Source organism: Takifugu flavidus, chromosome 19, assembly GCF_003711565.1.
Source record: "Takifugu flavidus isolate HTHZ2018 chromosome 19, ASM371156v2, whole genome shotgun sequence".
In the NCBI taxonomy this organism is placed as follows: Eukaryota; Metazoa; Chordata; class Actinopteri; order Tetraodontiformes; family Tetraodontidae; genus Takifugu; species Takifugu flavidus.
This window is the reverse complement of record NC_079538.1, coordinates 9,560,171-9,586,110: the sequence shown is the minus strand read 5'-3', so window position 1 is coordinate 9,586,110 and position 25,940 is coordinate 9,560,171. Positions and strand designations below refer to the sequence as shown.

Here is a 25,940-nt window from a genome sequence, read left to right as displayed (position 1 = left end):
TGGTGGATGGATGGATGGATGGATGGATGGATGGATGGATGGATGGATGGATGGATGGATGGATGGATCAAAGGCCTTGAGAACCTGAGCCGGTGAAGGTCATAACTTCACTGTCACACACTGATCTCATCGTCGATGATGTCATCACGAAATTCCAAACAGGATCTGAAGGAGGATGAGAAGAGGGAAGAGAGGAGAGGCACAAACAGAGGAAGATTAATCCCATTTTCCGCCTCCCTCTTCCTCACCCTCTCCATCACTCTAACCTTCTCAGCTTCACCTCCAAATCCTTCCTCCCTCTTCAGGTTCTCTCTCTCTCTCAGAACTGCCCCCTCCTCCATCCTCCCATCTGAGGTTCAATAACCTTTACGGAGCGCAACATCAGGGTGAAGGCAGGGGGCAGATAACCTTCTCTTAAGCTTTTAAGTCCCGGCAATACGCAGTTTCCCTCTGATCCAAGTCAAGACCAATTTTTTGTTGTATCGCAGCCGTAAAAACTCTTTAGTCTTCATCTCACAGGTTTTTGGTTCCATTCCACATACGTGGACTCGATCTCACACGAGTCTTTGGGGCAGGCTTTCAGAGAACACAGGTCCTCTGGCTTCATTTGATCTGAGGTTATTTTTAAACCTAATTTTATCGCTCCAGTTGGGGGCAACATTCATTATTTGGGGTATTTGGGAGCTCATCCTGCAGCATTATTACCTCCAACCCAGTAATTGATCACACAGAAACCCACATTATTATATCTTAACATCATGAGCTCCGTGTGTGTGTGTGTGTGTGTGTGTGTGTGTGTGTGTGTGTGTGTGGGTGGGTGGGTGTGCGTGTGCGTGTGTGCGTGTGCGTGTGCGTGTGTGTGTGTGTGTGTGTTAAAGGCCTCCACAGTCAGGCCCCTGCAGTGAGCATGTCTGTGTGTCAGAATGATAAAGGATACTTGGGGCCGCTAACATGTTAGCTAAACGTCTTCTTCTTCTGTCCTTTGTTTCTCACCTATTCACACTCCCCACACACACTCTCACCCTCTCCCTCACCCCCCCTCTCTTACCCCCAACAGCTTTTCTCTCCCTTCCTCACCCACGTCTCACATCCGCCCACCAGGTCTCTCTCCATCCAGTCCTCCAGCCACGTAATTAACAGATAAATTATTTGTTTTTGCAGCTCTCTCTTCATAATGTGTCTCTGTCAATCCAAAATCCCCCTCAATGCCAATGTGATGGATTAAATTAACGGGCGATAGAAAGCCAAATATTATCATGCCTGTTCTGCCGTCTCTGTCTCGTACTTTCACCATCATTTCACATGTTTTACTATTAGTAACTCTAAAGCTTTTTTTCCGGACTTTTGCCTTAAACGTGTCGGCATCAGTACTGACAGGTTAATTAACATCAGACATGTTCTCTTCACACTGTCTCTACCTCCAAGCCCCAGGATTTGAATGTCAAAGTGTCTTTTAAAATATAAATCTCCCCTGAAGTCAGTTATAACTATCAGGACTTATTTGATAAAACATCAAAAGTAACTGTCTACTAACTCCAAAGCCAGTTTCATAACAACATTGGGAAGATATTAGATGCTAAAATTTCTGGTGGGGGTCATGGTTACACCGCTGAGTGAAATAATGAATAAATGATGAATAAGAAAAAAAATCACCAATGCCCGGGGAATTAGCAATTAGTACTGGACTGTCTTTTCACTAGATGCTAACTTAACTGATACTTCAAATGAAATGTTAACTAAAGCTCGTGCTGATGCTGTGACAATAAAAATGAAAGCTTCCACTTGGTATCTATGGTAACCTCTGTGGTCAGCAACCCACTCAAACCTAACTCTAATGTCTTCACTCGTGCATATATGATACATACATTATGTCACTAGGGGGCAGAATTTTCCCCTTTTCTTGATTTTTAAAATGCTTCAACGTTGTTTTATCTACTGTAGAAAGAACAAAAATACTTAATTAAAATACCACCCAGAAAGCAACTATATAAACTTATGGAATAAATGAGCTCCAATCAGCTGGTGATCTTATCCAACATCTCCATCTGTCATGTCATGTATTGATCTCATTGAATCACCAAGTTGATGTAGGAATCAATCAAATATCACCTTTGCACAGCAGCATGAATCTTCTGTCCACTGCTGAGATATTAATGTATACATATATACATACATATATACATACAGACTGCACACGCTAGCCTTGTGACGGATCCACTAAATGTCACACGTCTTACATAATGCTGGACAACGAAGCCCTGGTAACTATGGCGATGAGTGGTGGCGACGACCCCACTACCGCCAATGTAAACCTGTGTTTAAAAGGCCAAGGGGTTGCTATGACAACCTGTAGGGGAACAAGTAAAGGGAGAAAATCGGAGCCCGGCGTACGTCCCCAGCAGCACGCTGGCGGCAGCGCCGCGTGTCGGAGCGCGTTCCCATGAATGTTGATGAGGGGGAGCCGTTGTGAGAGCCGTCGTTCCACTCCGTGATGGCAGGTAATTGAGTTCATGCTAATGCAGCCGCAGCACCTGTGCACGCCACCGCGCTAACCCTACCCGAGCCAACACGAGGTCAGCATTCAGGAGCCACCCCTCTCCCCGGCTGACCTTGAGGAAGTCCTCCGTCATCTCCAGGTCAGGCCGGTGCTGCTCTGGCGCCACTTATTTCTTCCCAGCGTCTCCACGTTCCCGCTAGCGCCTCCAGCCAGTTCAGAAGGAAGACGGCCGGACTTTTGAGGCGGGAGCAGCGGCCTGCCCGAGGAGCGAAACCCGCCGACACGAGCAGGCTTTTAAGTGGTGCCGGCTTGTCTTTTAATCTTTCTTTTTTCATTTGTTAAGGTTTTACAGCGATCTACCAACCGCCGCTGGCGCCTTGAGCTGCGTCATTTGAAAAGCAGGATAGAAACTTTGAAAAAATGAAACAAAAGTGAAAAGATATTGGCAAATGACGTGCGCTGAAATGACGTCAACAGCACGCCTGTGTCAGCAAACAATAAAAAACAACAATTCAGCTACAATAAGCTTGATTGCGACGACTGTGCGGATTAGCTGCTGCCGGTTGTGTCTCGGCGGTAATTCAATTCAGAAATGAGCAGCGTCCTCCCTGGAGCTGCAGGGGAGCAGGAAATATCGAGATCAATGAGCAATCAGCAAAAGGCACGCCAAGAACAAGAAAGCAGGCGGACACGTGCATAAAAATAGCAGCTGAAACATGCCGCACTGCTTCCAGGTTTCCTGGAAACATCTGGATTAATCCGGGAGCTCTCCTGTTCTGACAGACTGGAGAGAGGTTCTTGTAGGTAGAATCAATGAAACTCGGGATCTGTTCCTGCAGCACTGATGACACACGGACAGCCACCCGCCCACACATCAGACACACACACACACACACACACACACACACACACTTATTTGAGAGGATGCTGCCTCTTCACCAGCAGATGGAAAACGAGCGTCTCCTCCTGCAGAAAACAACCACAAACGTGCAAATCTGACGTCTGACGACACACACGTCTGAACTTCAGCCATAAATGATTAATGCGCAGGTTCTCTTTAATCTCCTTCATGAAGGCGGCGACATTCATTAAACATGAGATCTAATGGGAGCAGCGTCTGGAAACGCTTGTCGGAACGATGCGACCGTGAAAACCCGAAAAGAAATGAAGGAAATCCTCTTTTCGAGCGCATTTGGGGGTCACCGCTGCAGGATGGGCTTGCAGAATTACTGGGATGCAGAAATCAGGGCAGCAGTTCAGTGAGATCTGCTGGAAATGTTTGAGGAGAATCATGAGGGCGACCAGAAGATATTCAAGGGAGTTTTTCCTTCTTTCCACAAGAGCCACTTTAATATTTCATCAGTCGTGTATAATAAATAATTGAAGCGTTACACTTTGTCTCTGTTGTATCTCGTTCCTTCCTGTTCTCCAACTTGCAGCTTGGATACTCAAACCCTAATCAAACCAAACTACCACCCCTTCACCTCAAAGCCATCAAGGACACAAACAGAAACCTCTGCAATTACTGCAGCATCCATCAGAAGTCAAGAAAGGAACACCCAAAGCTTAGAAGGCTTCCGATCAATGGAGAAAGAGCAAAGCTGATCAATATTATTGACAGCAACATGCGCTTCCCACCAGTCACAGCTGAATTACAGATGCTCTTCACCTAAATCCCACTTTTTTCCCTGGAGAAACCTGATTACTGCTGCGCTAGACTGAGAAATCTGGCTTCTCCGTGTAGCATCTTTAGCCTTTTAGGTTAGATTAGCTGCCAATGTTTGATTATAAACGCTAAAAATCACATTTAGGTCTGTTTGTCCATCCAAAGGTGAGTGTAAAGCGCAGCAGAGAGATGTTCTGGCACCCTCGGATGGGGACCTGCGTCAGTGTTTACAGCGAACAAACACGCTGTTAGTGTTAGCGACCAGCGCTGGACCTTCGAACTTTGGCAAACTTTGATCATTTCTTACAGAAATCACTCAAGGTTAATGTCATCGACACCGTGATGATGTGATCACAAATAAAGGGAGGAGGGAGGACACCTCAGAAATGGATCCAATCGGGGGGGGTAGTAGAAGAACAAAGGTCAGGTAAGGTCAACAAACGCAGGAATCATGGTTGTTTATGTCATATTTATTGGTGAATGTGTGGCAACATTCCCAACTAACCGGCTGCGTTATTATAGATCTCTCTCTCTCTCTCTCTCTCTCACACACACACACACACACACACACACTCGCCTGCCCAATACAGCTAATCTTTTTCAGCAATCACAAGGTTCAACAGTTGGAACAGAACAAAGTCCACTTCATCAACAACAGTATCAGTGCCAGCGGGAGAAAAGAACACACACTTTCAGATGGAAGAACTGACACAAAGGAAGAGGGTGAATAACCGGGAATTCTAAGCCCCGCGGGACCCTTCTGAGGACTTTAACACGCCGATGGCGACAAAACTCTAAACCTTTGACCCGTTTAGATGTGACGCTGCCACCGTCCGGACCTCCAGAAGCTTTCAGAGCCAGCCCGTAAGTCACCTCTAAAACTGTCATCGTATCATTTCTGAGTGGAGAAGTCTTATTTAACCATCTGTCTTCTCTTGTAGGGGCCCGATGGAGGTGTTGAGCGGCCCCTGGGCTGATGTGGCCCTGCTCCTTCGCCAGACCATCGCGCAGGCAGACAGACACACCATCTATCCTCTCTGGCTGTTCGGTCTGCTGCTGTTCTTCTCCGTCTGTCTGCTGCTGCTGCAGCTGATCATCTACCTCAGCTGGAAGCTCAGGCAGGGTAGGGAGGTCATTAACTTTTTATGGGTTCAAACCTCTTACTGTTATTTATTTACAGCAACACAGCATCTTTAAATGGATACTCACCACACACGAAGGTGCCCTATAAATACTGTTTCTACAGCCATAACTGGCCTGTGAAGACAGCTGGAAAAGGGGATAAAATAAAGAAAATCAATATTGTAAATAAAATTAACTAATTTTAATGCCATCAAAGCTGCAAAAAATCAGTTGCTTCATGCATTTTCTTTAATATGATCCATATCTGAATATTCGACAATAAAACTAAAACGTTCAGTGAAAACGCTGCTTGTCGGCTTGCGCATGCGCAGGAAATGGACACAGCGCTAAAGTTTAAACTACCTTTCCACCCTGTTAGTTACTTATAAAGTAAAAATATATATATAAGATGATTAATACACAAGGTGTATGGGTTTTGTAGTGATGTTATGATTGAATTTTTAACAGTTGAAGCGGAGCTGTCGGAGTCGCCACAAGACAGAGGCGCCATCTACAGGCGGGTCGACAGAAGTGCAACGCTGAGGAGGAGGAGTGTCGGGTAGCTGCGAGATGAAGCTCATCAACGCACTTTCCTCCCGTCAGTCAAACGCGCGTGTCGGCTAGATGAACCAATAAAACAGCAGCCCAGACCGGATCAGTATAAAGATGCCACCATGGAAACCTGAATTAACATGTTGACTTACTCTTTTTATGGCTTTATTTCTGTTTTTTCACATCATATCCTTAAAGTTCACACTGGATCAGCCATCCAGAGGGCACAGCTGGAGTTTTAATGTTCATAAGTGATCAATAAATGTCTGAAAGTCTGGAGAAATGATGACAATGGATACAGGCCAGAGTAAAACAATGCTTTATTTAAACAGTGTTACACAGGAGAATAGTGGCTGTGTGGGAAGGAGACACAAGACAGTCAAGCTGCTAGAAAATCCCTACTGCTGATCATTGGTTGGCTAGCCGAGAACCACGAGGCAGCTGTGGCTGGTTTTCCCAAAATTTGTCCTTTTTCCCCAGCTTTTTATACAAATCTGTGCAGATATTAATTCAAATATGCCAGAAAAGCTGTAAATCGATCACATGGAGAGGTTTGTGGACAATATGTGTCTTTTCTTTTTCTGTTTTTCTTTTGACATTCCTGGAAGTTTCAGAAACAGCTGGTGTGGAATCGTTTTTCAGCTGCTCGTTGCGTTCGAGGAACCTAAAACAAAAATGGTGAAATTTTGGAAAACCAGGCGTCACAGTCCTCAAAGTTCCTGTGATTGGTTAAAACAGAGCCCGGAACTGCCCCAGGGGTGACAACAAAGGTTACACCTGGGGTCAAAAGTACAAAAGATAGAGCAAAAATGGTGTCAGGTGGGATTTGCAGTGCCGTTCCGTTCATCCCAAACGGCGTGGAAATATTAAAAAAACATCCAAGAAACACTTTGAACGACTGGTGCACGCAGAAAAGACAACTTCTGAGAGAAAACTATAAATACAATTGTGATGGAACGGCTTCCGTTTCCTCTTTTTAACAGTGAAGCTGCCGCCCGTTGCAGTTTTCCTTTAAATGCTTTTCAGCTGTTTTTTTGCAGGAGGGTCAAAGGTTAAAGCTCCCCCTCGCCTGGAATGTTATTTTAATGCATAGCTGAGATCAGGCCAGTATTTCCCCCGTTACAGATCCATCACCTGGATGCGCCCCACAGGTGTGAGGCCCGTACCTTTTAAAAAGCAAATATTTAGGTGGATTTCAGTGAGACAATGTTAGATGGATACACGTGGAATGTTTTTTTGTTGTTTTTTTTTAGAATAAATGTGCCTACAACCAGTTATAGTATTAGAGCTGATATGGTAACAAAACTGGAAAAAAGGGCTGAATGGAACCGTAATGCAGTTTGAGCAGAGATTATCTCTCACCTAAACTCGCTCAGAAAGCGTTTGTTAAGCTGCAGAACAGAAGAGCGTTAGCAACATGCTAGAACTTCCTGTTTTCCGTTTAGGCTGTCTGCGTACTGAGAACGTGGATGCAAACGAACGCCAGTGGAACTACAGACAACACACATCGACAGCTCTCGGTGTGTTAGCCGCCGCTGCTCGGTGCTGTTTTCATTTTCCAGTTACTTGGTCCTCTCTCCCAATTAAAAGTCGGCTCGCCTGTGGCCCAGCGGGAATGTCGTACGGTGGAGGGCCCAGGTGGCGCCAACAGGGAGCTGTGCTGCTGCTCCCTGCTGAGATTTTACAGGTTTAATGTACAGAAATTCGATTGTGATGGCGGACGCTTTATTTTCGCTCCATTTCTGCTTCGTAAAAAAAACGCAAAAGATTCACAAACCAACCTGGGTTATTTGGTCGGCCATGTAAAAAGAAATAAAAAAATCAGCGGACCAGATTGAGATTCCTTCATTTAAATTTTAAATGGCAAACGTCGCCTGGTCTAGAGCGAAATGAGCTGAACGTGGGCTCAGTCCCCCCCGAAATCACAAGGAATGTGTATGAATATGAACTAAACCGACAAAAACAACAATCAATCATAAATCTTCATGCCCCAGATAATTGCCCTTCATTACTGCAGTGTTGTGAGTGACAGCCCCCTCCCCCCCTTTATTCAAGTCATCATTAGTAAAAAATGGGATCATGTAACAGCCCCCCCACCCTTCCCCCCCGACTGCGATTGGAACTAGTGAGACGCTGAAAAAGGCCGATTGGTCTCCCTTTTGTACCTGCAGTGTTTCTTGTGAAAATGTCGAAATTAATCTTATATTTGTGTTACTCTTTACACCAAAACAGTAAAGAGGGGAGCTGTGATATTAACAAAATCAGCTGTTTTTGGTTTAGGGATGCACTAGGACCACATTTCTGAGTGATTAACTACACATTTTATCAGCTTCAGCCAAATGTTTTAGGCATTGTTGAAGGTGTTTAATGGTACCATGTCAGGATTGGTCATTAGTGCATTCCTAATTTTTTTTTATAAAAGTTTTAATTCACATTGTATGAGACACACTATCCTGTTCTTATAAAACAAACGTCACTATTAAAAAATAAAAACATGCTACAAATGTTAAGCTAACAGAGTGGTTCTTTTTGTTTCCTTTTTTCTTTTTCTTGGTTACGGAGTGAGGGATTTAGATGCACCACAGACGTGTAAAACGGACCACCTGGGTAGAGCGTGGAAAAGCGAAGCAGTACCCATCCCTCCTCTTCCTCAGTCAGTCAAGGTTGGTCGTTGTTGGCGGTGGAGGTCGTTTCAATGGAGACAGAGCAGTCACGGTGGGCACTTCAGCTCTGAGGAAACAAATGGTTCACTGCAATCAGCCAGCGATGACTGGCCCTCGTCATTAGCCCCTACTCAATGCACAACCGCATCCTAAAATAAAAAATATATATCTTTTTCTTTATTTCAATAGGTAGGACATTTCCTGTCTAATACTATTACAGCAATAATAATATTGTTACTAATATTTTCATTACCTGACTTCAGTCAATCTTCGTCCTCAGTCAGTTCAGTTTCTTTATGAACCACCACTCTGGTAACAGACATGTCAGGATGTTGCTCTTTGGCCTCCTTTATGGCCTGGGCCAGCGCCTGAGGTGCGGCCACAAGGGGGCAGCACCGTGCAGGCAGGGGGAGAGGTGAACGGAGGGCAGGAGGGGTGGCAGTAAATAAAAAAAAATGCAAAAGGAAAATTATGAAAAGCCTGGATTTAACTTCTTGGGAGGACATGGAGGAATGGAGCAGTGACAGTAAATAATAATAATAAAGAGGAAACAACTCAATGGGACACAAATATGTGTAAATCTAGAAAATCGAGCGGGACAAGTATTGACTAACATCAAATTTTATCGGATGTTAGTGTTCAAGAAAAGCAACAAAATCAAACTGGCAAAATAAGGAAAGGTTATGACACCACTGAGCAGATGTGGAGAGGCGGGATGAGCACATCTGGCTACTCCAGCATGCGGGCAACTTTGGGAAACTGTCTTTTAAACATAACGGCATTCCAAATGTAAGCAACATGGTGGACATGTCTGATCCATCCATCGACCGTCTCAGCTTCTTACTCAACCAGGCCGGACTTGACAGCCTTTAACATGACCCACGTTAACACGAGCCACTGGCCAAACGGGTCAGAATCAAGACGGCGAACTGACCTCGTCGTGGTCGATGTCGCAGTCCCCGGTGATGACGATGCGCTTCTCGATCCTGGTCTCCGACAGGCCGCCTTTCAGAGTCTGCGGATAAAGAACCAGCGCAGTGATGGAGGCTGCACTGCAGAAGCGACAGGAAGTGCTTGTGTGCGGGTCTGTACCTTGGTGATGTGCGTGGTTGTGGTCGTGCACAGAGACTCTGATGTAATTGTCTGGGCCGTCATCAAGACGCCGGGCTCGCCGTCTCCGTTACCGTCCAACTGAGAGCAGAGGAAGCAAAAGGGGATCAGAGAGGTGTATCCACAGAGTCCCCCCCGGGGGAGGAGGCTTCATGCCCGCATGCACTGGCACTAGAAAGGAAGCTTCAACACTACAAAGAAAAACCTTAAAACAAAACTAAGCAAACACCAAAGAGTAGAAAATGTACACAATCTTCCTCTGTGAGCACCTGCGCCGCTTCGTATGTGATGGTCTTGGTTTCCGTGTGTACGATGGGCACCTCTTTTGTGGCTATCTCAGTTTTCTGGGCGGCAAACGTGTCTGAAATTGTCACCATTTCTGTCTTTACCACAGGCGGCTGGGGAGGCAGGGGGGGGAGAGAGAAGGGAAGTGAGGGGGGAGGAGAAGAAGGTTAGTGCATTTAAACCTGGGACCGTTAAGGGGAGACAGACACATGCAGGATCTGTGCTCTTCCGCCGTTCAGTTTCACATCAATTTCACTCACAAACTGGTCAGTGATGCGAAAATTGCAACAAATTTCTGCTTAAAAGCCAAATCAGCCATGAATTAAATATCAGATTAGAGAATGTGGCATTGAAAGGGAAGCGAGACACAAAATCTGCACCAACGGTCATGTGAAACAAAATCTTGCAAACCCATGCAGCAACTACTGTCAGCAGCCAACGAGCAACAGCTACAAAAATGCCGGCGGCGCCGAGGAGGCGCCGGCGAATCGGACACAGCAGAAATGAATGGGCCACGAGGCCGCGGCGGGAGGCATGTCTGTAATGGTTGGCACTGATGGTTTCCGCAATGCCGTTGCCACGGCGACCATGACGGCCCGATTAAACAGTTGTGGAGAAAAGCATCAATGCCAAAATGCGATGAAGACGCACGGCGCAGAGGTGTGACACACACATGCAGAAAAATAAGGAATAAAAACACCATGCAGTTCCCAGTTTAGGCCCCACTGACTTCACAGCACAGAGCAACACACCGGACACACACCGAGCACGGTGATAATGGTGTGAGGCAGCGGTGGTGAAAGATAACAGAAATTCAAGGGTGGACGAGTGGAAAATGAAAAATGAGAGACGGAAACGCTGGCGTGATTCATCCCGTTAGAGGATGATGACACTGGTTTGACTGGGTGACTTTCTGGGACAAACACGAGCGTGAGGTCGAAGGCGGGGCTTAAATGTTCACACAGGCAGGAAGGAGAAACCCACACTGAGAGAGGCAGGAAGGAGATATAAACGGGTGCTGCTAAATCTGGAGGAAGGGTCGAAGCCTGGGGAAGCTCCACGGGGGTCCCAATGAAGACTTTACCTCAGAGCAACAAATAACCTGTGGCCGTGACTCTGCTTCAGCCAGGGAGGCCTCGCCGTTCATTTTAGGCTCCTCCTCTTCCTCCGTGTGGGCGGGGACCTCGGTCGCAGCCTCCGCTGACAGGGTGACTCCATTCGGAGCTTCCTCTGGTGGTATCACAGGAACCTCATCACTTCCAACCACCTCCTTCTCCTCCTCTTCTTCTTTCTCCTCCTCCACGTTCTCCTCCAGGGTTTGTGCTCCCTCTTCCTCTGGGCTGGTGGCCTCTACAGGCTGGCTGACTTCGGCTGGAGCAGAGGTCACACCTGGAGCCGCTGTGTCTGGCTCCACCAACTTCTCCTCCTTTTTCTCCCCCTGTTCCAGCTCCTCTTCCTTCTCCTCTGGTATCTGAGTGCGAGCGATCGACACGGAGACGTTTGGATGGTACTCCGCTTCTTCCTCGCTCTCGCTCTCGGACGACACGCTCTCCTCTCTCGCCACGTTGGTGGGCTCCGACGTTTTTACTCCTGGCTCGCTCAGAGATCCGATAGCGACCACGTCACCTTCAGGTTTTGTCATTTTGGAAACCTCTTGGATGACAACCGTTTCTTCTATTTCAACTTCGATTGTCTACGCACACATACACACACACATGCACACGGCGTGCGCAAACACACACGATGAGGTGCACACACACACACAACAAAAGCATGGGGACAAAGAAAAAAAACAGAATCATTGAACATAAAATTAATGCCTCAAATGAAAATCAATACACAACAAAAACAAACGGCAGGAATTTTGAGAATAAACTGTGGAAAAAGATGCAAACGGATGGAAGAAAATGAACGACGAGCTGGACAGTCAGACGTGGAAGGACACGGTGAATGTTCACACTAGTGCTGAAGGAAATGATGGATGACAGATTAGGTTGGATTAACAGAATGAACCACCTTTGCAGGTTCTTTGGTGTCAGAGAGTGTGTTATCAGCAGCGGCGGCGGTGGTGGCAGCTTCCACCTGGGGCTCGCTCACCTGCGTCACAGAGAGGTTACCATGACAGTCAGCAATTACATCATCGTTAGCGCGTCACAACATTGGGATTATGGTTGTTAAGCAAGACAGTAAATGCAATTTCCAGGACATGCGTGAGAGAGAATTTATACATCTGCATATATGAATTCCTACATTTTCTCATCACAAATGATGATTGGATGCACATTCGCTTCAAGATTGAAGCCTGATGCCTCGACGTTTGCTGCTTACGAGGGTTTTTCCTAAATAAACTTCAATTTGCATTTAAGTTCATGTGCAGCGTTTTCCTCCCAATGCTCATCATTCCGGACGAATGGTGCGGATACAAAACAAGGAGAAAGACCAGCATTGGTGACAGCTGTAGATTGTGAACACATCTGACAAGCACGGCTAATCAATTTCAGGGTGACACATTGTTCTAAACGTGCATTAGCAGCGTAGGAAGCCTGTGGACTGATAAGGGACTGAGTATAAAAAACTATCTCCTATAAAAGGCAATCTGATGTTTGAGGCTGGGAATGTAACAGACAAGAGAGGAACAAAAACCTGGGCTCAGCACTAATTTGGAGACAGTTTAGCACAAAACCACCACAAAAAACAAAATAAACTTCCTGTATGAAAACCTCAGCTGCGGGGCAATAAAAAGGTTTTAAAGTGTGTTGTTAGTGGAGCTGGAAAACAGAAAAGGAAGGTTTGAGGAAAAAAATTCCAACAGGAGACGAGCCGTCGTCTTCACCACCAACTATTGATCCGCAGTTACACACACATGAAATATTAGAGTAACAGAGGAGGGGTTTAAACACATTTTACCCCTAAAACACAATGAAAAAACATCGTTTTAGTTCAAATGCCCACGAATATTCCTGACAAATATCTTGCAGAGTCATGCTTCTTTTGATAATCTGCTGACACAGACACATCCAGGCGGACATACCACTTGCTGCTGCTGAATACGTATTGTAGCAGGTGAAGAGGTGAGACGCTTCTCCCACTGGTTGAGCTGAGGAGGGGAGGGAGGTGGCGCCTCCATAAAGGAGCGTTTTAGCTGGCTAATGCTAGCTTGGTGTTTCAGGACCTCTTCCTGGGTCTTATCATGGTCCTGATGAGAGGAGGGGGGGAAGGAGGGGAGAGGGAGGAGGAATAAAGTGTAGTAAATAAGTACGAATGAGTTTTGATGGAGGGAGGGGAAAGGCAAGAGTAAAGGTGGACGATTGTGGAAGAGAGGATGGAGGGAAAGGGAGGGAAAGGGGAAGAAGAGAGGGTTGATAAGGTCACGGGAACATTAGTCTGTCCAGGAGGAGGACAAGATGGGTACCACACCTCACTGGAGCCCAGATGACATCACCAAAACTTCAATTACTTTACTAAAAGGATCTGGTGAATGCGTTTGGAGCAGGCTGCAGCGAGATATGCGCTCGTCATCTTGTCCAGGCGTTCTTTCTAAAAAACCAGCCCGGAACAATGGAGCAGGAGAGCATGGAGCTGATGGTGATGAACTAATTACAACAGAGATTATTTTACTTTCTCCATTTTAAAGACTTTACAAATAAATCCCTACAGAAACGTGGGGCTGCAGGATATGCCCACCATTACATCACTATCAGTCCCATGTTGCCTATAAACAGGTTTATTAGTATGTTATCAAACCACAGAACACCGGAGGCCAGTAGGCAAACAGGAAGAAAGCTCTTTGTGTTGGTTAGAGAGGCAGGTTAGATGCGAATGCCTGACAGTACACTTCTGGAAAGATCATATTTTGCATTACATAATGCATAAATCTGCAGTCCACATGCACAGAGCATGCATGAAATTCATATATACACAGGACTGATCCATTTAACAAAGCAGCCATTGCAAACACTCAGCATTTCAGTCTGTGGTAGAAAAAATATCCATTGCAATGCCATGATATGAATCATTTCAGCTGTGGATGTTTATTTCCAAGAGCACTGCGGGAACTTTGAACATTGTTTGTTTTACGTACATTAATTTAAAGCAATGCTGTGCATTAAATGGCTGCTCTGAAGTGAAACAGTCAGCACTGAAACTGCTCACACCCAGAACAGTTTCAGTAACACTAAAACACTGAAGTTCAGAGAAATGTGCAGAATATACATTCCATAAACACAGACATGCACGCAGAGCCTGAGAGTGCGAGAGGGCAGCAGTCCTGTGTGGAGCTGCACAGGAGGACGTTGTAGCTCTGATGGCGTCGCAGTACAAGCAAACACGTAGTTCTTAAGATTCAGCCATCAAATCAACACCAGTACCAACCTCCAACATTAAATTACTGTGCCTCACATAAATATTGTCCCCGTGCACTCTCATTGGGCTCTGTAAGGCAGAGATAAAGCAAAAAAATGGAAACAAATAAATGAGTACAAAATGCTAACAGTCAATGCTAGCCTTCGTACCCACATATGCAAAACTCAAAGGTCTCAAAATGACACCAGCTGATGTTAAAAAAATCCACCAAAGCTGTGATGTGAAAGCCTGCAGATATGAACCAAACCCAAATGAAACCAAAGTGAAACCACAGTAGATCAAAGCAACGCTGACTCAAATGTTGCCCTTCCAGAATCAGTTTTTAAATTCATAATGAGGTGCAATAAGCATATTTGTTCTTCTTCTGCCGTAGAAATTCCAGACTAGATTGACATGGATGCACTTTAAAAACTGACTCTGCACGAACCAAATGACCGACCGAGCAACAAGTGCAGGCAAAAGGTGAAATAAACTGGCATGTAAACCTGAGAGGGGGCGAGCTCACTCACTCCGGGAGACTGCTGATGGGACACATCAGGGAGAGATCAAGGACATGTTAGTCTGTTAACTGTTGTCTTTGGATACCTGGAACCATCTTTGAATCTCTATCACTGGCATGCTGGGTAAAGACAGGCCCTACAGACCTGTGTGGGCATGGCTTCTTCATCACTGGGGCTTCGGGTGAGCTCCTTCAGCTTGAGGGTGAGTTAAGACATGACAAAAATGATGAGGGCGGGGGCACCGAGAAAGAAAACAGTGAAATGGATGATGGGAGAAGCTTTCGCCCCTTGTGTCAGGGACCACTGCTGGTCATCAAACCCACATGACCAGCAGCACGGAGGAAGTCCGAAGTGGCGAATAAAGGGAGACACCAGGCGCCACTGACCACTGGAGCCAGATTATTGTTAGAATAATTAGTGTTGAAAAGGTCCTAAAGGAAGTGTTGCATTCGTTATTTAGCTTTTTACTTAATCCAGACATCATTTCTGAGTAAATTATTTTAGAAAGTAATAGGGGATGCCAGCATTCCCTGTAAAATCTGTCCTTCTGATCCAAATGCATCAACTGTGTTCCAACAAGAAAATGCCAATTATTCAGAAAAACATATGATGGGATGCAGAAAACCGCCATGACTCTCAGCAACTCAGCCATGTGCCATAGTTAACGCTTCAATATTTATTATTAATTATATACAAATACCTATGACCTAAAGTGTTTATGAGTAAGGGTTTTCTGTGGCTGTCATAAGTATCTCACTGTAGGTAAAACTAGCTAAACTAGCAATAAAAACAGAGTAGCCTCAGTGCGGTCAAGTCAAGCGCTTATTTCTTTTAAATAAAATACATTTCTCTGTCATTCGATGTTTGCTTAGTTTAAATACTCAAATGGCATATTGGGAATCCTTTGAGATTGCTTATTTACCTCCCTCCACCAACACAACCCTTTAATATATCTATATTCATTCTCTCTTACAGTTACATGATTTCTATATTCACTGTTTAGTCTAACGGTGTAAATGTGTAACTACCTCCTTAATCTCAAATTCTATTCTGATTAAATGAAGAGGTGGCCAGGGGACAACGCTATAAAACACTGGGTGAAGCAGGAGTGGCTGGGAAGTATACACATTGAAAAGCAGAAAGGTTTAAAAAAGTCGGGGGTGAAGGGTAAAGGGGGGGTCAGGGTTTAAACTGTGTGTTCTGTGTTCATGCAGCAGGGTCACACATCTCCTGAGTCCAATTGGTGCTCCTGTGAACTTGGTGTCTGATGTGAGGAGGGGAGTGTTTCAGTTTCTGAGGAAAAGCTTTCACGCTAAAACCAGAGCTTGGCTGATCGTCCTGCTGCTCATTGGGCGTCTTGCCGACAAACGTTGGCAAAAGTGCCGGCCTGCGTTGGCTGGAGACCACGTTCTCTAGGTAGCACAGCGTCAGGCCGAGGGGTGTGGCTAAAATCAGGGCTAAGGCCAGGGACTGGCTGGCTGTCAGCATCACAACCAGCAGGAAGAGGATTAAGAGGCAGGGCAAAAGGAGAGGGGACGGATTCCGCAGGTAGTGGTGGATGGGTGTCAGCAGGCAGGAGGGAGAGAGGGGGTAAAGAGTCAGAAGGGAGGAGGAAGAAGTGACAGGAAATACCTTAGCAGGTAGAGAGGAGAGGGAAGAAATAATAGGAACGGTTATCCTGGTTTGTTTCCAAAGTCCAGCAGGAACAGAGGTACTACATTTAGGAGGCACATATCTCCTAAAATAGGCCACTAAATGAGCCCATTTTAAAGCCACGTAGTTCAGAATCTGATGGAATTCATGAGAAGTGATCAGTTTAGAGGATTTGCTGATTATAATCTTTAAATGACCTGCAGATCTGTGAGCTGAAGTGAGCTTAGAGACAGTGGCAGTGAACAAGCTCATCTTCATCACTCCTGCTTGGAGTTGTGTGGTCAAACATTTATAACATTTCTTGCCCAGCAGGGACAGAAAACACAGAAACAAGGAAACGCATTTAACAACGGCCCTCAGAGAGAACCAGCTCGGCCAGTTTGGTACTCCGGCTGACGCTCTGGTTTTAGCCTGGCAGCCTTCCTCCACCCCCAGAACATCGAAACCGTTTGTCTGGGAGCCTGTGATTGGGAGAAAGGTGGAGGGGTCCTTCAGAAGGCGTTCCAAATCAGCCAGGAGTTGGTCAGATATAGAAGTGGGCGTGTCTGAGGGGAGCCTCCGCTGAGCGCGAGAGGCTGAGGCCTCAACGACAAGGTCGTCGTCTTCTGAAATGTCTGAAAGCTCGTGGTCGAACTCAGAGATCAAATCAAGGGAGGGGGGAGTGGAGGACAGAGAGGAAGATGAGGAGAAGGAGAGAGGAAACATGAAGATTGACTGATTGAGGGAAATTAAAAAGGGGAGAAAGGGTGGGAAAATAAAACCAGACCCATGTGTAGATTTCCAAAAAAATAGCACGCAGTAAAAATAAGTCGGGAACAACGAACAAGCCGATGTGCGTTTAAAATATCATTTCGGTTTTACGAAATGATAATGTGAGCGTGCAAGTGAAGATGTGGTAGAACATATAAAGAGGAAGCGTGTGAAAGGAAAAAAGAGAGGGAAAGAGACACACCATTAGTCAGTGAACACACCAAATACAGGTCCAAGTTGATCAGGGTTGTGCAGAGTACAGCTGTGAGTAGACAGAGTCAACAGGGCACAGGCCAGAGGTCAGTTCCACGGTGCTGGGATACAACAGGGAGGGAAGTGAGGAGAGGAAGGGAAGTGGAGCCATGCAGTAAGGCTGCTCAGCACTGTAAACACATCAGTCTGAACTAAACCTGATGGTGGAGGCAAGATGCTTTCCAGAAACTCCCAGCTAAATGAGATGCCATTGTTATAGCTCTCCAGAGACTATCATAGCAGCGGGTATTAAAATGTCATATCTTAAGAAGGGTCCAGGTCCTATAAAAGGCAAAATTACATATTTAAATCAAAAAGTGGAAAGTAATACAACACCAGCATATGGCGTGCGATTCCACCACCGAGCCAAGGCTGGAGCTAAACCATTGATGAGTGGTTATTGTTTTTACATTTTAAGCCATTCATTTACTGTGGAATCAGAGAGCAGAGAGTTGCACATTATAAAAAATTAGGAACACACCTTAGAGTCGGAGTGGAGCTCGCGCCCGTTCTCAGCCAAGTCAGCGTCAGTGATGCTGATCACTGGTGCTGAGGACAGAAAAACAATTACACCCATCAGTAATCACACCATTTTGTTTAACTAGTAGGACCATTGTGGGATTTAGAAAACTAGATAAATGGCGACGGTGATTTGCAGTTACACCTTGTACACAGCAGGGGGCAGTGTAAGAGCATGGGGAAAATGACGTGCAGCACATCAGCTGACAGGACAACAAAACCCAAGCAAATATGACTCTGAAGTTAAAATAGCAAAGCATCACTTTGGATTTTAACAGCATAATAAATTCCTAGTTGTGTAAATGTGAGGGTTGATTTTTTTCTTCTAAATGTTTAAGTTGCAACCACATCTGTTCACTTGCTTGCTTGTCACTTCTTTTTCTGACTTTTGTGTCATTGTGTGACAGGAAACATACGCTGCAGCCATTTCCTGTCATATTTATCATCCAAACCCATAAACACACATAAACCCTTAATCTGTGATCCATCTACACGTCATAGCCGTTCTCTGCTCTTTTTCATCAGTCTGTGGAATCATTAAATGAAGCCAGTGCATCACACAAATTCGAGCATTACCTCCGTCCAGACTCCGACTGATGCGTTTAGATGAGGTGCGCTCGAATTTTGGAGCAGGGCGGTCTATGAGGGAGCTCGCCAAGCGGGTCTGGGCCTGAGTTCGTCCGCTGTAACGGAACTTGGAGCCCAGAGTCAAAAAGCGAGCTTTAGGGGGCGGTTCTGGTGCATTTAATCTAGACAGGAGAAAGCAAGAGAGAGATTGTGCTAAATTTCTTACAGTTATAACCCAAATATTTGAGTGTGTGAAATGAGGTTAAATTATTTCCAGGCAACTGTTCAACAGGATATTAAAGCTTATTCGCTTACACAAACACGCTGCAAAAACAGGGATAATGGGCACCTGTTCATTTTGTATGTGAATTTTAGCATATTTACTGCCTCAAATAAAGTCAACAGTTGTTGGAAGGAGTCGAGTGGAACACAACAACAAATGTACATCCTCTGAAGACTCTGCATGCAGTCAAGTGGCACTAAAGTGTGCTCCGTTATGTGTTTTGGCACATTTCTACCTGAAGAAACTGTGATTCTCCACGCAGACTTTCCACAGCCTTTTGGCCGATCGATGATTCTGTAGCTTGAACCCCACCGTGCTCTCAAACTGCTCCGTCTGTCGGAGGAGAAATTCATTTGAGGCTGTCCTGCGGGGCTTAGTAACGGTCATTTCCTTAAGAGCGCTTACCTCTCCTGGTCTGATTTTAATGTAAAAGTTGTTCCTCTTGTAGGAAATCTTCAGTATTTTGGGCCAGGCAAACCGATTTATCCGAAGTCTGTCTTTGTAAACTAGGAGTCCGTTGGCACACACTCCTAGCATGATGTCCACACCCTCAGAATCCTGCAAAGGTCAGGTCAAAACACAGAAATCACTATTTAGTATGACATTATTTGTTAAATCCCCACTAAACCCCATTGTATGTGTCTGTTTTGGGTAATTAGATCATACTCTACATCAATTGATTTTTAAGTAGTCTGCTAAAGGTCAAGAGAAACTCAATTACCACACAAGCGCATGGATTGCCAACACAGTAACCCACCAACAAAGCTTTTAAGGCCAAGGCCATGTGGAAATGTAAAGAGAAGGTATTGATTACAGTAGTAAGTTAACAGGAAAAATCTTTTGGACTAATGGAGGATGTACTTTATTGATATTTTTCTGGCACTCACAAATGTGTCACATGGACCGTTACCAGGTAGTCATCTTTTCAAATCCAAGCTCCTTGTGTTAGTTGCACTGCCACATGACATTTCAGGTCCTAATCTACACTGCATCCATTTCTGCTCTTTTTCTTTTTGCAACTCTTCAGGTTCCTGAGTGAAACCCTTTCTGACAAACACATTTTTACTTCTCTTTTAAAGTGGCTCTGCGGTGAGGAGGTGTGGTACTAGAAAGACAGGGAACAGGAAGAATTACAACACACAACGTCCTCCCAGAGCTTGCATGATCAGTACCAGAACATCGACACTGATGCGGCTAAATGGAATTCAGCCAACATTAATTATATTACACGCATCTCTGCTTTTCATACTGTGGAGGCCTTTGTCTGAAGCTGTCCATGTTGGATGTGATTTAACAGTATTGTTCAATAATGCTGCTTACATACAACCCAGATGATCCTCTTGACTCTCAGAGTCTGATAAACATAGATTTGCTGTTTGCAAATCTCCGTTTGTGAAACTCTGCTCATGAAGGGCAGGAAAATAAAGCCACAGGACAGAAATAGAACTGCCCTCTGATTTCCCTCTTTGTTGGAATGCCATAAAAAAAGATTAACTTTTTAAAACTGTGCTGCTCAAAGATCCCCCCCTTCATCTCTCCTGCATACCTTCCCTGGTTTTTTTCCCCCCCTAATCTCGCACAAAGACGCACGCACATACTCAGACACATGGAAACATGCGAGCGGGCTGCTGATGATCAGCCATCCACAGTATGAGAGACCTGCTGTTCCCATGGTAATGGCCTCCCTCATTGTTTGTTCAGCTGACACACATAGATAGAGCTCCAGTGGAGCAAACATACAGACACACAGACATGCTCTTGTCACATCAGAAAAACAGATTGTAAGGCAACAGGAAGAAGATGGGGGTGGGTGGGGGGGTTCAGACCTTAGCACGGTGCAGATCCACCCCATACATGGATAGCTTCTTGGCATTTTCTAGAAACTGGGTGTCGGCTTGTGCTGGTGTCATGCCCCTAAATATAAAGAAAATAATAATTAAAAATATCTTAACCAGTATAATAACTTCATGACACACAGTCCTATTTTAATTTCTGACCTGTGAGACTTATGGAGTTCAAGAATCTTCTCCTCCATCTCTTTGTTCTGACTGGGTGCAAACCTGCACTGGCTGATGTGATCGAGAGGCCGTGGCTGGTCGGGTTCGTAGTCGCCAAATTCTGCCTGTTGAGCACAAGGACGTGGTCGATGTTAGTTCACCGATTCAGAGATAGACGTGAGCCGAGTCGACGGATCGAGGTGCACCTGCAGCGTGTATGAGCCCAGCAGAGCGTGAGTGACAAATGAGCAAGGCAGTCGACCTGTGGCCACATCATCGCGCAGCTGCAGACACAACAGGTACCTGGAATAGAGAAAATATGCATTACAAAAGTCCCCAATTAGCCACATTGTTGCCATTTCTATTATCAAACAGACATAATTACATCACTTGCCAGTCCCCAGTTTGGTATATTCCTTTACTGGTTTACCAGTTTAGTGGGATATCTTCATGTCTAATCCTCACCAGGACATATCTCTTACATAACGTGTCCTCCTAAAGTTAGCAGAGTGTCCAGAGGCTGTAACAGCGTGCTGTGTTCCCTCACTGCAGCCAACCTTCATGGAAGAAGCCATTCACATGAATGAAGCTTCTGTGTGGACTACTGATTCAGACACCATGGAGTGTTGTTGAAATGAACGATCCTGACCCGTAAAAAATGTCATTCCAATTCCCTTAAGTGGGCTGGACACCTGCGGAAACAGCAGGCCTCCATTTACAGAGCTGGTGTTCAACAGTCAGTATGTTCCCATGGAAGGTGTATTTTCTTCTTATGGGTAGTTAAGGGATCATATGTTTGACTTTTATATTTAATTACAAACCAATCTGGTCATTTGTGCATCCATTTAAAAAACTAAAATTCCACATCAGCTTCACATTTGGAACACAAATCTGCTGCATGATGCATGTCAAGTGGTTGCTTTTTCCAAAGCAAATGTGTCTTTGATGAGATTTCAGCTATTGAACATACAGTACATTAGAGAAGCCGTCCACTCCATTAGACATGCTCTTCCTCCTAAAAGCATCCTGTCTGCACCATACATGCACAATGGTTACATGTGCACATTCATGAATAAATGAGTTCAATAATGTACACTATGGTGTCTTTCATGCTACAGCACATGTTTAGGTTTGATATTTGGAGAAAACTCTGTTCAGTAAACATCTGCGCCTGTTAGTATGTACCTAGTAATGTCCTCAGTGAGCAGTGAGGGATCGGGAGGGTAGAACTTCACATTGAAAGAAAACTGCCAGTTGTTACCTGAAGAAAGAATAAAGAAAGTCAGAAATGTGGTATAACATAAGAACCACAACAGAGAACAACAACAGAGGGAGAATCTCTCTGAAATGTGTTATTATGAGGGTTCCATCTATCCCTCTGCTCATGTAACCCATCTGTCTAATGCAGAACAGCTTTTAAACTGAGCTAAGCCTGGAACATCAGGCACGAACACACGCACGCACGCACACACACGCACATGCACACACACAGAGCTCATGTTGCATAACCACGCTATAGATTCAGCAAACTCTTAACATTTATCACCCGATGCTTTTTGGTGCTAATCCCTTCAGAATCTCATATTGTCATGTGTGACACACTCTCCACTCCCACCATCCAGAAACGTGCTCAGGGACGTAAGCATGTAACTTAAGATTTAGATCACATCCGCCGGGAATTCCATACAGGACAAGGTGACATCGTGCAAGGTCAAACATGCATCACGACACTGCGGCAAGTCAGACACGTGGAGGCAAAGGCACTCGCCCCGGCTACATCTTAAAGGGGAAAGATAATGATTGGCTTATGAAATTCAGGTGTGCTCTGTATCTGTGTCTGTTGATATGTCTGGTAGTCGGATGTAGCCATCATGTCTTGTCAGCAGCACTGAGTGCTTTAGGAGTCTCTCATGACCATTTTGCTGCTCCACATGATGGACTTCCATAAGGGCGATGCATCCTAATACTGTACATCTGCATCCACGACATTCTTCCTAGCAACACTTTCTCCTCTGCATTGCCCTTCTCGTGCCCCACAATCCTGTTTGGATGACTTATTCCTTTAAAGGTAATTTCCATAAATGAAAGGATAAGGGTGTTAAAAGGACAAAAGATTATTTGCCTTTATGAGCGTAATATTCAAGGACGGGGAGAACCATGCTAAAATGGCTTTAACTGCAAAAATATACAGAACACCGAGTCATTGATATTGAAAAAGCTGGTCTGATGACGTAGAAATACTGTAACATTGCATCTAATCTTCAGCTAAACAGAACACAACATAAAATCCTTTTTAGACTTAGAGATTCAAATTGTAACATTCAAGATTCAAGATTCAAGAGTACTTTATTGATCCCTTTAGGGGGTGTCCACCAGGGAAATTAGCATCTCCAAAGATCTACAAGCATCTACAAAATTTCCCACCACCATTTCACCCCATTAAACCTATTAAAGATAATAAAAATATAATAAAATAAGAAATAAAATAGAATAAATTAAAAATAGAATATGAACATAAATATAAAACTATAAAAATGTTCCAGTTCTCCTGTTGGCCCTCCTCCCCCCCTGAGAGAACCATTCAAGAACCATTATTGAATTCTATTCTTTATTAATTGATAACATGCTACATTAATCACTATATAAATTGTGCAACATTTATAAATAATCAATTAGCAGTTAATAAAGAGCTTGCTAAATAATAAAGGAGAGCGATCACATATTGGAAACCTTTTGACAGCATCACTGCTGTTTAGTCTCAAGTGAGTGTTTAATGTAGAAACCCGATCTATTTAATTAATTCGACATTTATATTTATATGTGTAGCTTTCAGGCTGAAAATGACATTTTTGGGATATGAGGATGATTTGGAACTTACTGCAAATCTGTTTCTTGATTTCCTTTGTTGGATCCAACCAACACTGGAGACACAGAACAGACGGAAAGTTTTTAGATGTGAACAACAGTGCATCGTTTGTACGTGCATGGACGCGTACCTTCTGTTCATGGCTGTCCTTGTATGTCAAACCAAAGTAGTCCTTCTCCATTAGGTTGAGGTGCTCACATACCTTGAAGAACAGGTACTGACCCCTGGCACGCTTCTGCAAAGACAAAGATCACATCAGTGATTGCAGTAATATTCGTCGAGCAACAGTTTTTTGCACAGTGGTGACATGCTCAGAGGTGATCCTCAGTTCAAGCTCTAAATGAAACTCTTCTTCTCTTCTTTTTATTCTCTTCTGTCCTCCCCGCCATCTGTCTCCAGATAATGCATTCCAGTTTGGTCAGAAAAACTTTCCGACTCAACAGTGACATTTAGCCCACATCGACGTTTTTATGTGCACAAGCGTGCATGAACCGAGCGGCTTTGAGATATAACAACGTTCAGGAAGAGAAGCAGGAAACGGAGATGGACAGAAGAGATTAAAAAAATAATTTCATGTTGTAGTAAAAGTAAAAAACGGTGACATTTCACAGACACACAGGGAAAGGGCATGATGCCGGGGGGAAGTGGATGGAAAGAGGATGAAAGAGTGCATTTTTCTCCTCATCCTCAGACGGTTAAAAACATCTCTGGTATTTTGCTGCGCTCGGTCCAGCCATATACACAAACTCACAATGTAGTTGCATTCTGTACGTGCCGGAGAATGTGGGAATGTGACATTTCAGGAAGACTGCAACAGCCCACAAGCGCGACACTACACAGGAATGGCGACAGACCCCCACAGACTCCGGACATCGTCCGTACTTTTCCAGAACAGCTGTCAGACTTGAACACTGACTGACGCAACGCGTGTATAAAATGGACATAAACAGCGTACATAGTGTAAATATTTATTTTTTATTGGAATTTTATGTAACTCTAAAATTCCAATGAGGAGCATAATTCATTACCAAGAACCAACTTATCAGAACAGCCAGAATCATATAAAAGGAGATAAACGGAACCACAAGGAGGAATGAAAGCATGTAATAATCAAAGTGCAGTAATGATTCACAGCTTGCTTGTATCTTTGTGTAAACAAGTAAGATAAGTGTCACCTAATGCATCAAACCCAGAGTAACTGCAGTACCTTAAACTACTACATGACTCACAGCTCAGGGAAACCTAATGAAATTCTTTGACTTCATGCGTGTGACACTAATATCCTGCTGAAACCAACACAAATGAAATTCCTTGGAATGGCATTAAGACCGTGTGACACTAAGACCCTCATTTAAAACCCAGGAAAATCAGAGAAAGGCCCGCACGCCAGTTTCATTCAATGAACTACAACTAATAAAACATACACCAGGCAAAAGTGGGCTTGTGGCGTCGTGTGTCTGCTGGACAAAACAGAACTTTTAATCTCTGGAATGCATGGTGCATCGCTCCCTTTTGCTGCCAAACTACGCCAGTGCACGCTGATGTGCACACACGTCAGGACAATGGCAGCTAGCTGCAATATCAGCATAATCTGTCGACAAAGCAGCTACTGTTGTAACGAGCGCTGATGGGCGTTGGTGGAAGGTAGATAAAACAGACTGGGGCTGGCTGCGCTGTGGTGAGGCTGCCAGTTCAAAATAGCCAAACCTAATCAGAAAATCCAAAATGCACAAACGGCGCTTTAACTGGCAACAGCCCGTGTCTAAGAAAAACACTGTGACTGAACAGTGATGAGATATCTAAAGATTTATACAAAACATGTAATAATAATCGGGAAAACACGCCACCAAAATGGATATTGCTAAAGTGTAACAGCTACTGTCAAAACAACTTTAATCACCATGCACCTGAGTCTCAGGGGCACTGCAGCAGGACTGATTATGGGTGCAGCAGCAAACCTGTTTATTCCCAGTGGTTAACCATGGACATTTAAAAATAAGATCTTTAAATCCTCCTATTCCTGGACAGAAAAAGATAGAGGGTCCTCTTTTGGGGTGTAAAGCTCAGCACGCTTTGTGTCTTTATCCTTACAACCTTACAATAAAGAGAATTTTTACACCATCACTATGAAAAATATTGACTTCAACAGGCAGCAGCTGATACAGAAAGCTAATCTGGTGGGACCCCTGTAATCTTCCTGGTTTCCATATGTTTCTGCTATGCTATACTCTGTTCTTATCCCTTAAACCATGCCCAGATACTATGCCAGGGTGCTCCTGTGATAAATGCACTGTGT

At 44.6% G+C, this 25,940-nt stretch overlaps 1 protein-coding gene and 1 long non-coding RNA gene across 19 annotated transcripts in view; one reads left to right on the top strand and one right to left on the bottom strand.

The window, feature by feature from the left end:
* Positions 1-4,575: 4,575 nt before the first annotated feature.
* On the top strand, positions 4,576-8,248 carry LOC130515812 (uncharacterized). The gene is made up of 4 exons (XR_008947265.1): positions 4,576-4,590; positions 4,754-5,027; positions 5,105-5,286; positions 5,754-8,248. It is a non-coding gene; the product is annotated as an uncharacterized LOC130515812 (long non-coding RNA).
* epb41l2 (erythrocyte membrane protein band 4.1 like 2) overlaps positions 6,141-25,940 on the bottom strand; it is a 31,454-nt gene continuing 11,654 nt past the window's right edge. For 3 of the 18 annotated variants that reach the window (XM_057016302.1, XM_057016303.1, XM_057016304.1), the window contains exons 5-25: positions 23,775-23,879; positions 23,657-23,699; positions 21,964-22,039; positions 20,985-21,081; positions 20,779-20,903; positions 20,608-20,695; positions 19,187-19,339; positions 19,017-19,114; positions 18,508-18,680; positions 17,894-17,961; positions 14,902-14,952; positions 14,743-14,778; positions 14,267-14,326; positions 12,927-13,091; positions 11,912-11,992; positions 10,980-11,588; positions 9,880-10,008; positions 9,593-9,691; positions 9,435-9,515; positions 8,754-8,868; positions 6,141-8,567 (exon numbers count right to left, since the gene is read on the bottom strand). In XM_057016302.1, coding sequence (XP_056872282.1) covers positions 8,764-8,868; positions 9,435-9,515; positions 9,593-9,691; positions 9,880-10,008; positions 10,980-11,588; positions 11,912-11,992; positions 12,927-13,091; positions 14,267-14,326; positions 14,743-14,778; positions 14,902-14,952; positions 17,894-17,961; positions 18,508-18,680; positions 19,017-19,114; positions 19,187-19,339; positions 20,608-20,695; positions 20,779-20,903; positions 20,985-21,081; positions 21,964-22,039; positions 23,657-23,699; positions 23,775-23,879 — 2,442 coding nt within the window. In that variant the 3' untranslated portion in view covers positions 6,141-8,567; positions 8,754-8,763. Of the gene's footprint in view, positions 8,568-8,753; positions 8,869-9,434; positions 9,516-9,592; positions 9,692-9,879; positions 10,009-10,979; positions 11,589-11,911; positions 11,993-12,926; positions 13,092-14,266; positions 14,327-14,742; positions 14,779-14,901; positions 14,953-15,561; positions 17,125-17,893; positions 17,962-18,507; positions 18,681-19,016; positions 19,115-19,186; positions 19,340-20,607; positions 20,696-20,778; positions 20,904-20,984; positions 21,082-21,963; positions 22,040-23,656; positions 23,700-23,774; positions 23,880-25,940 lie in introns of those variants that run through there. The other 15 variants (XM_057016306.1, XM_057016305.1, XM_057016307.1 and 12 more) reach the window with 15 other exon arrangements.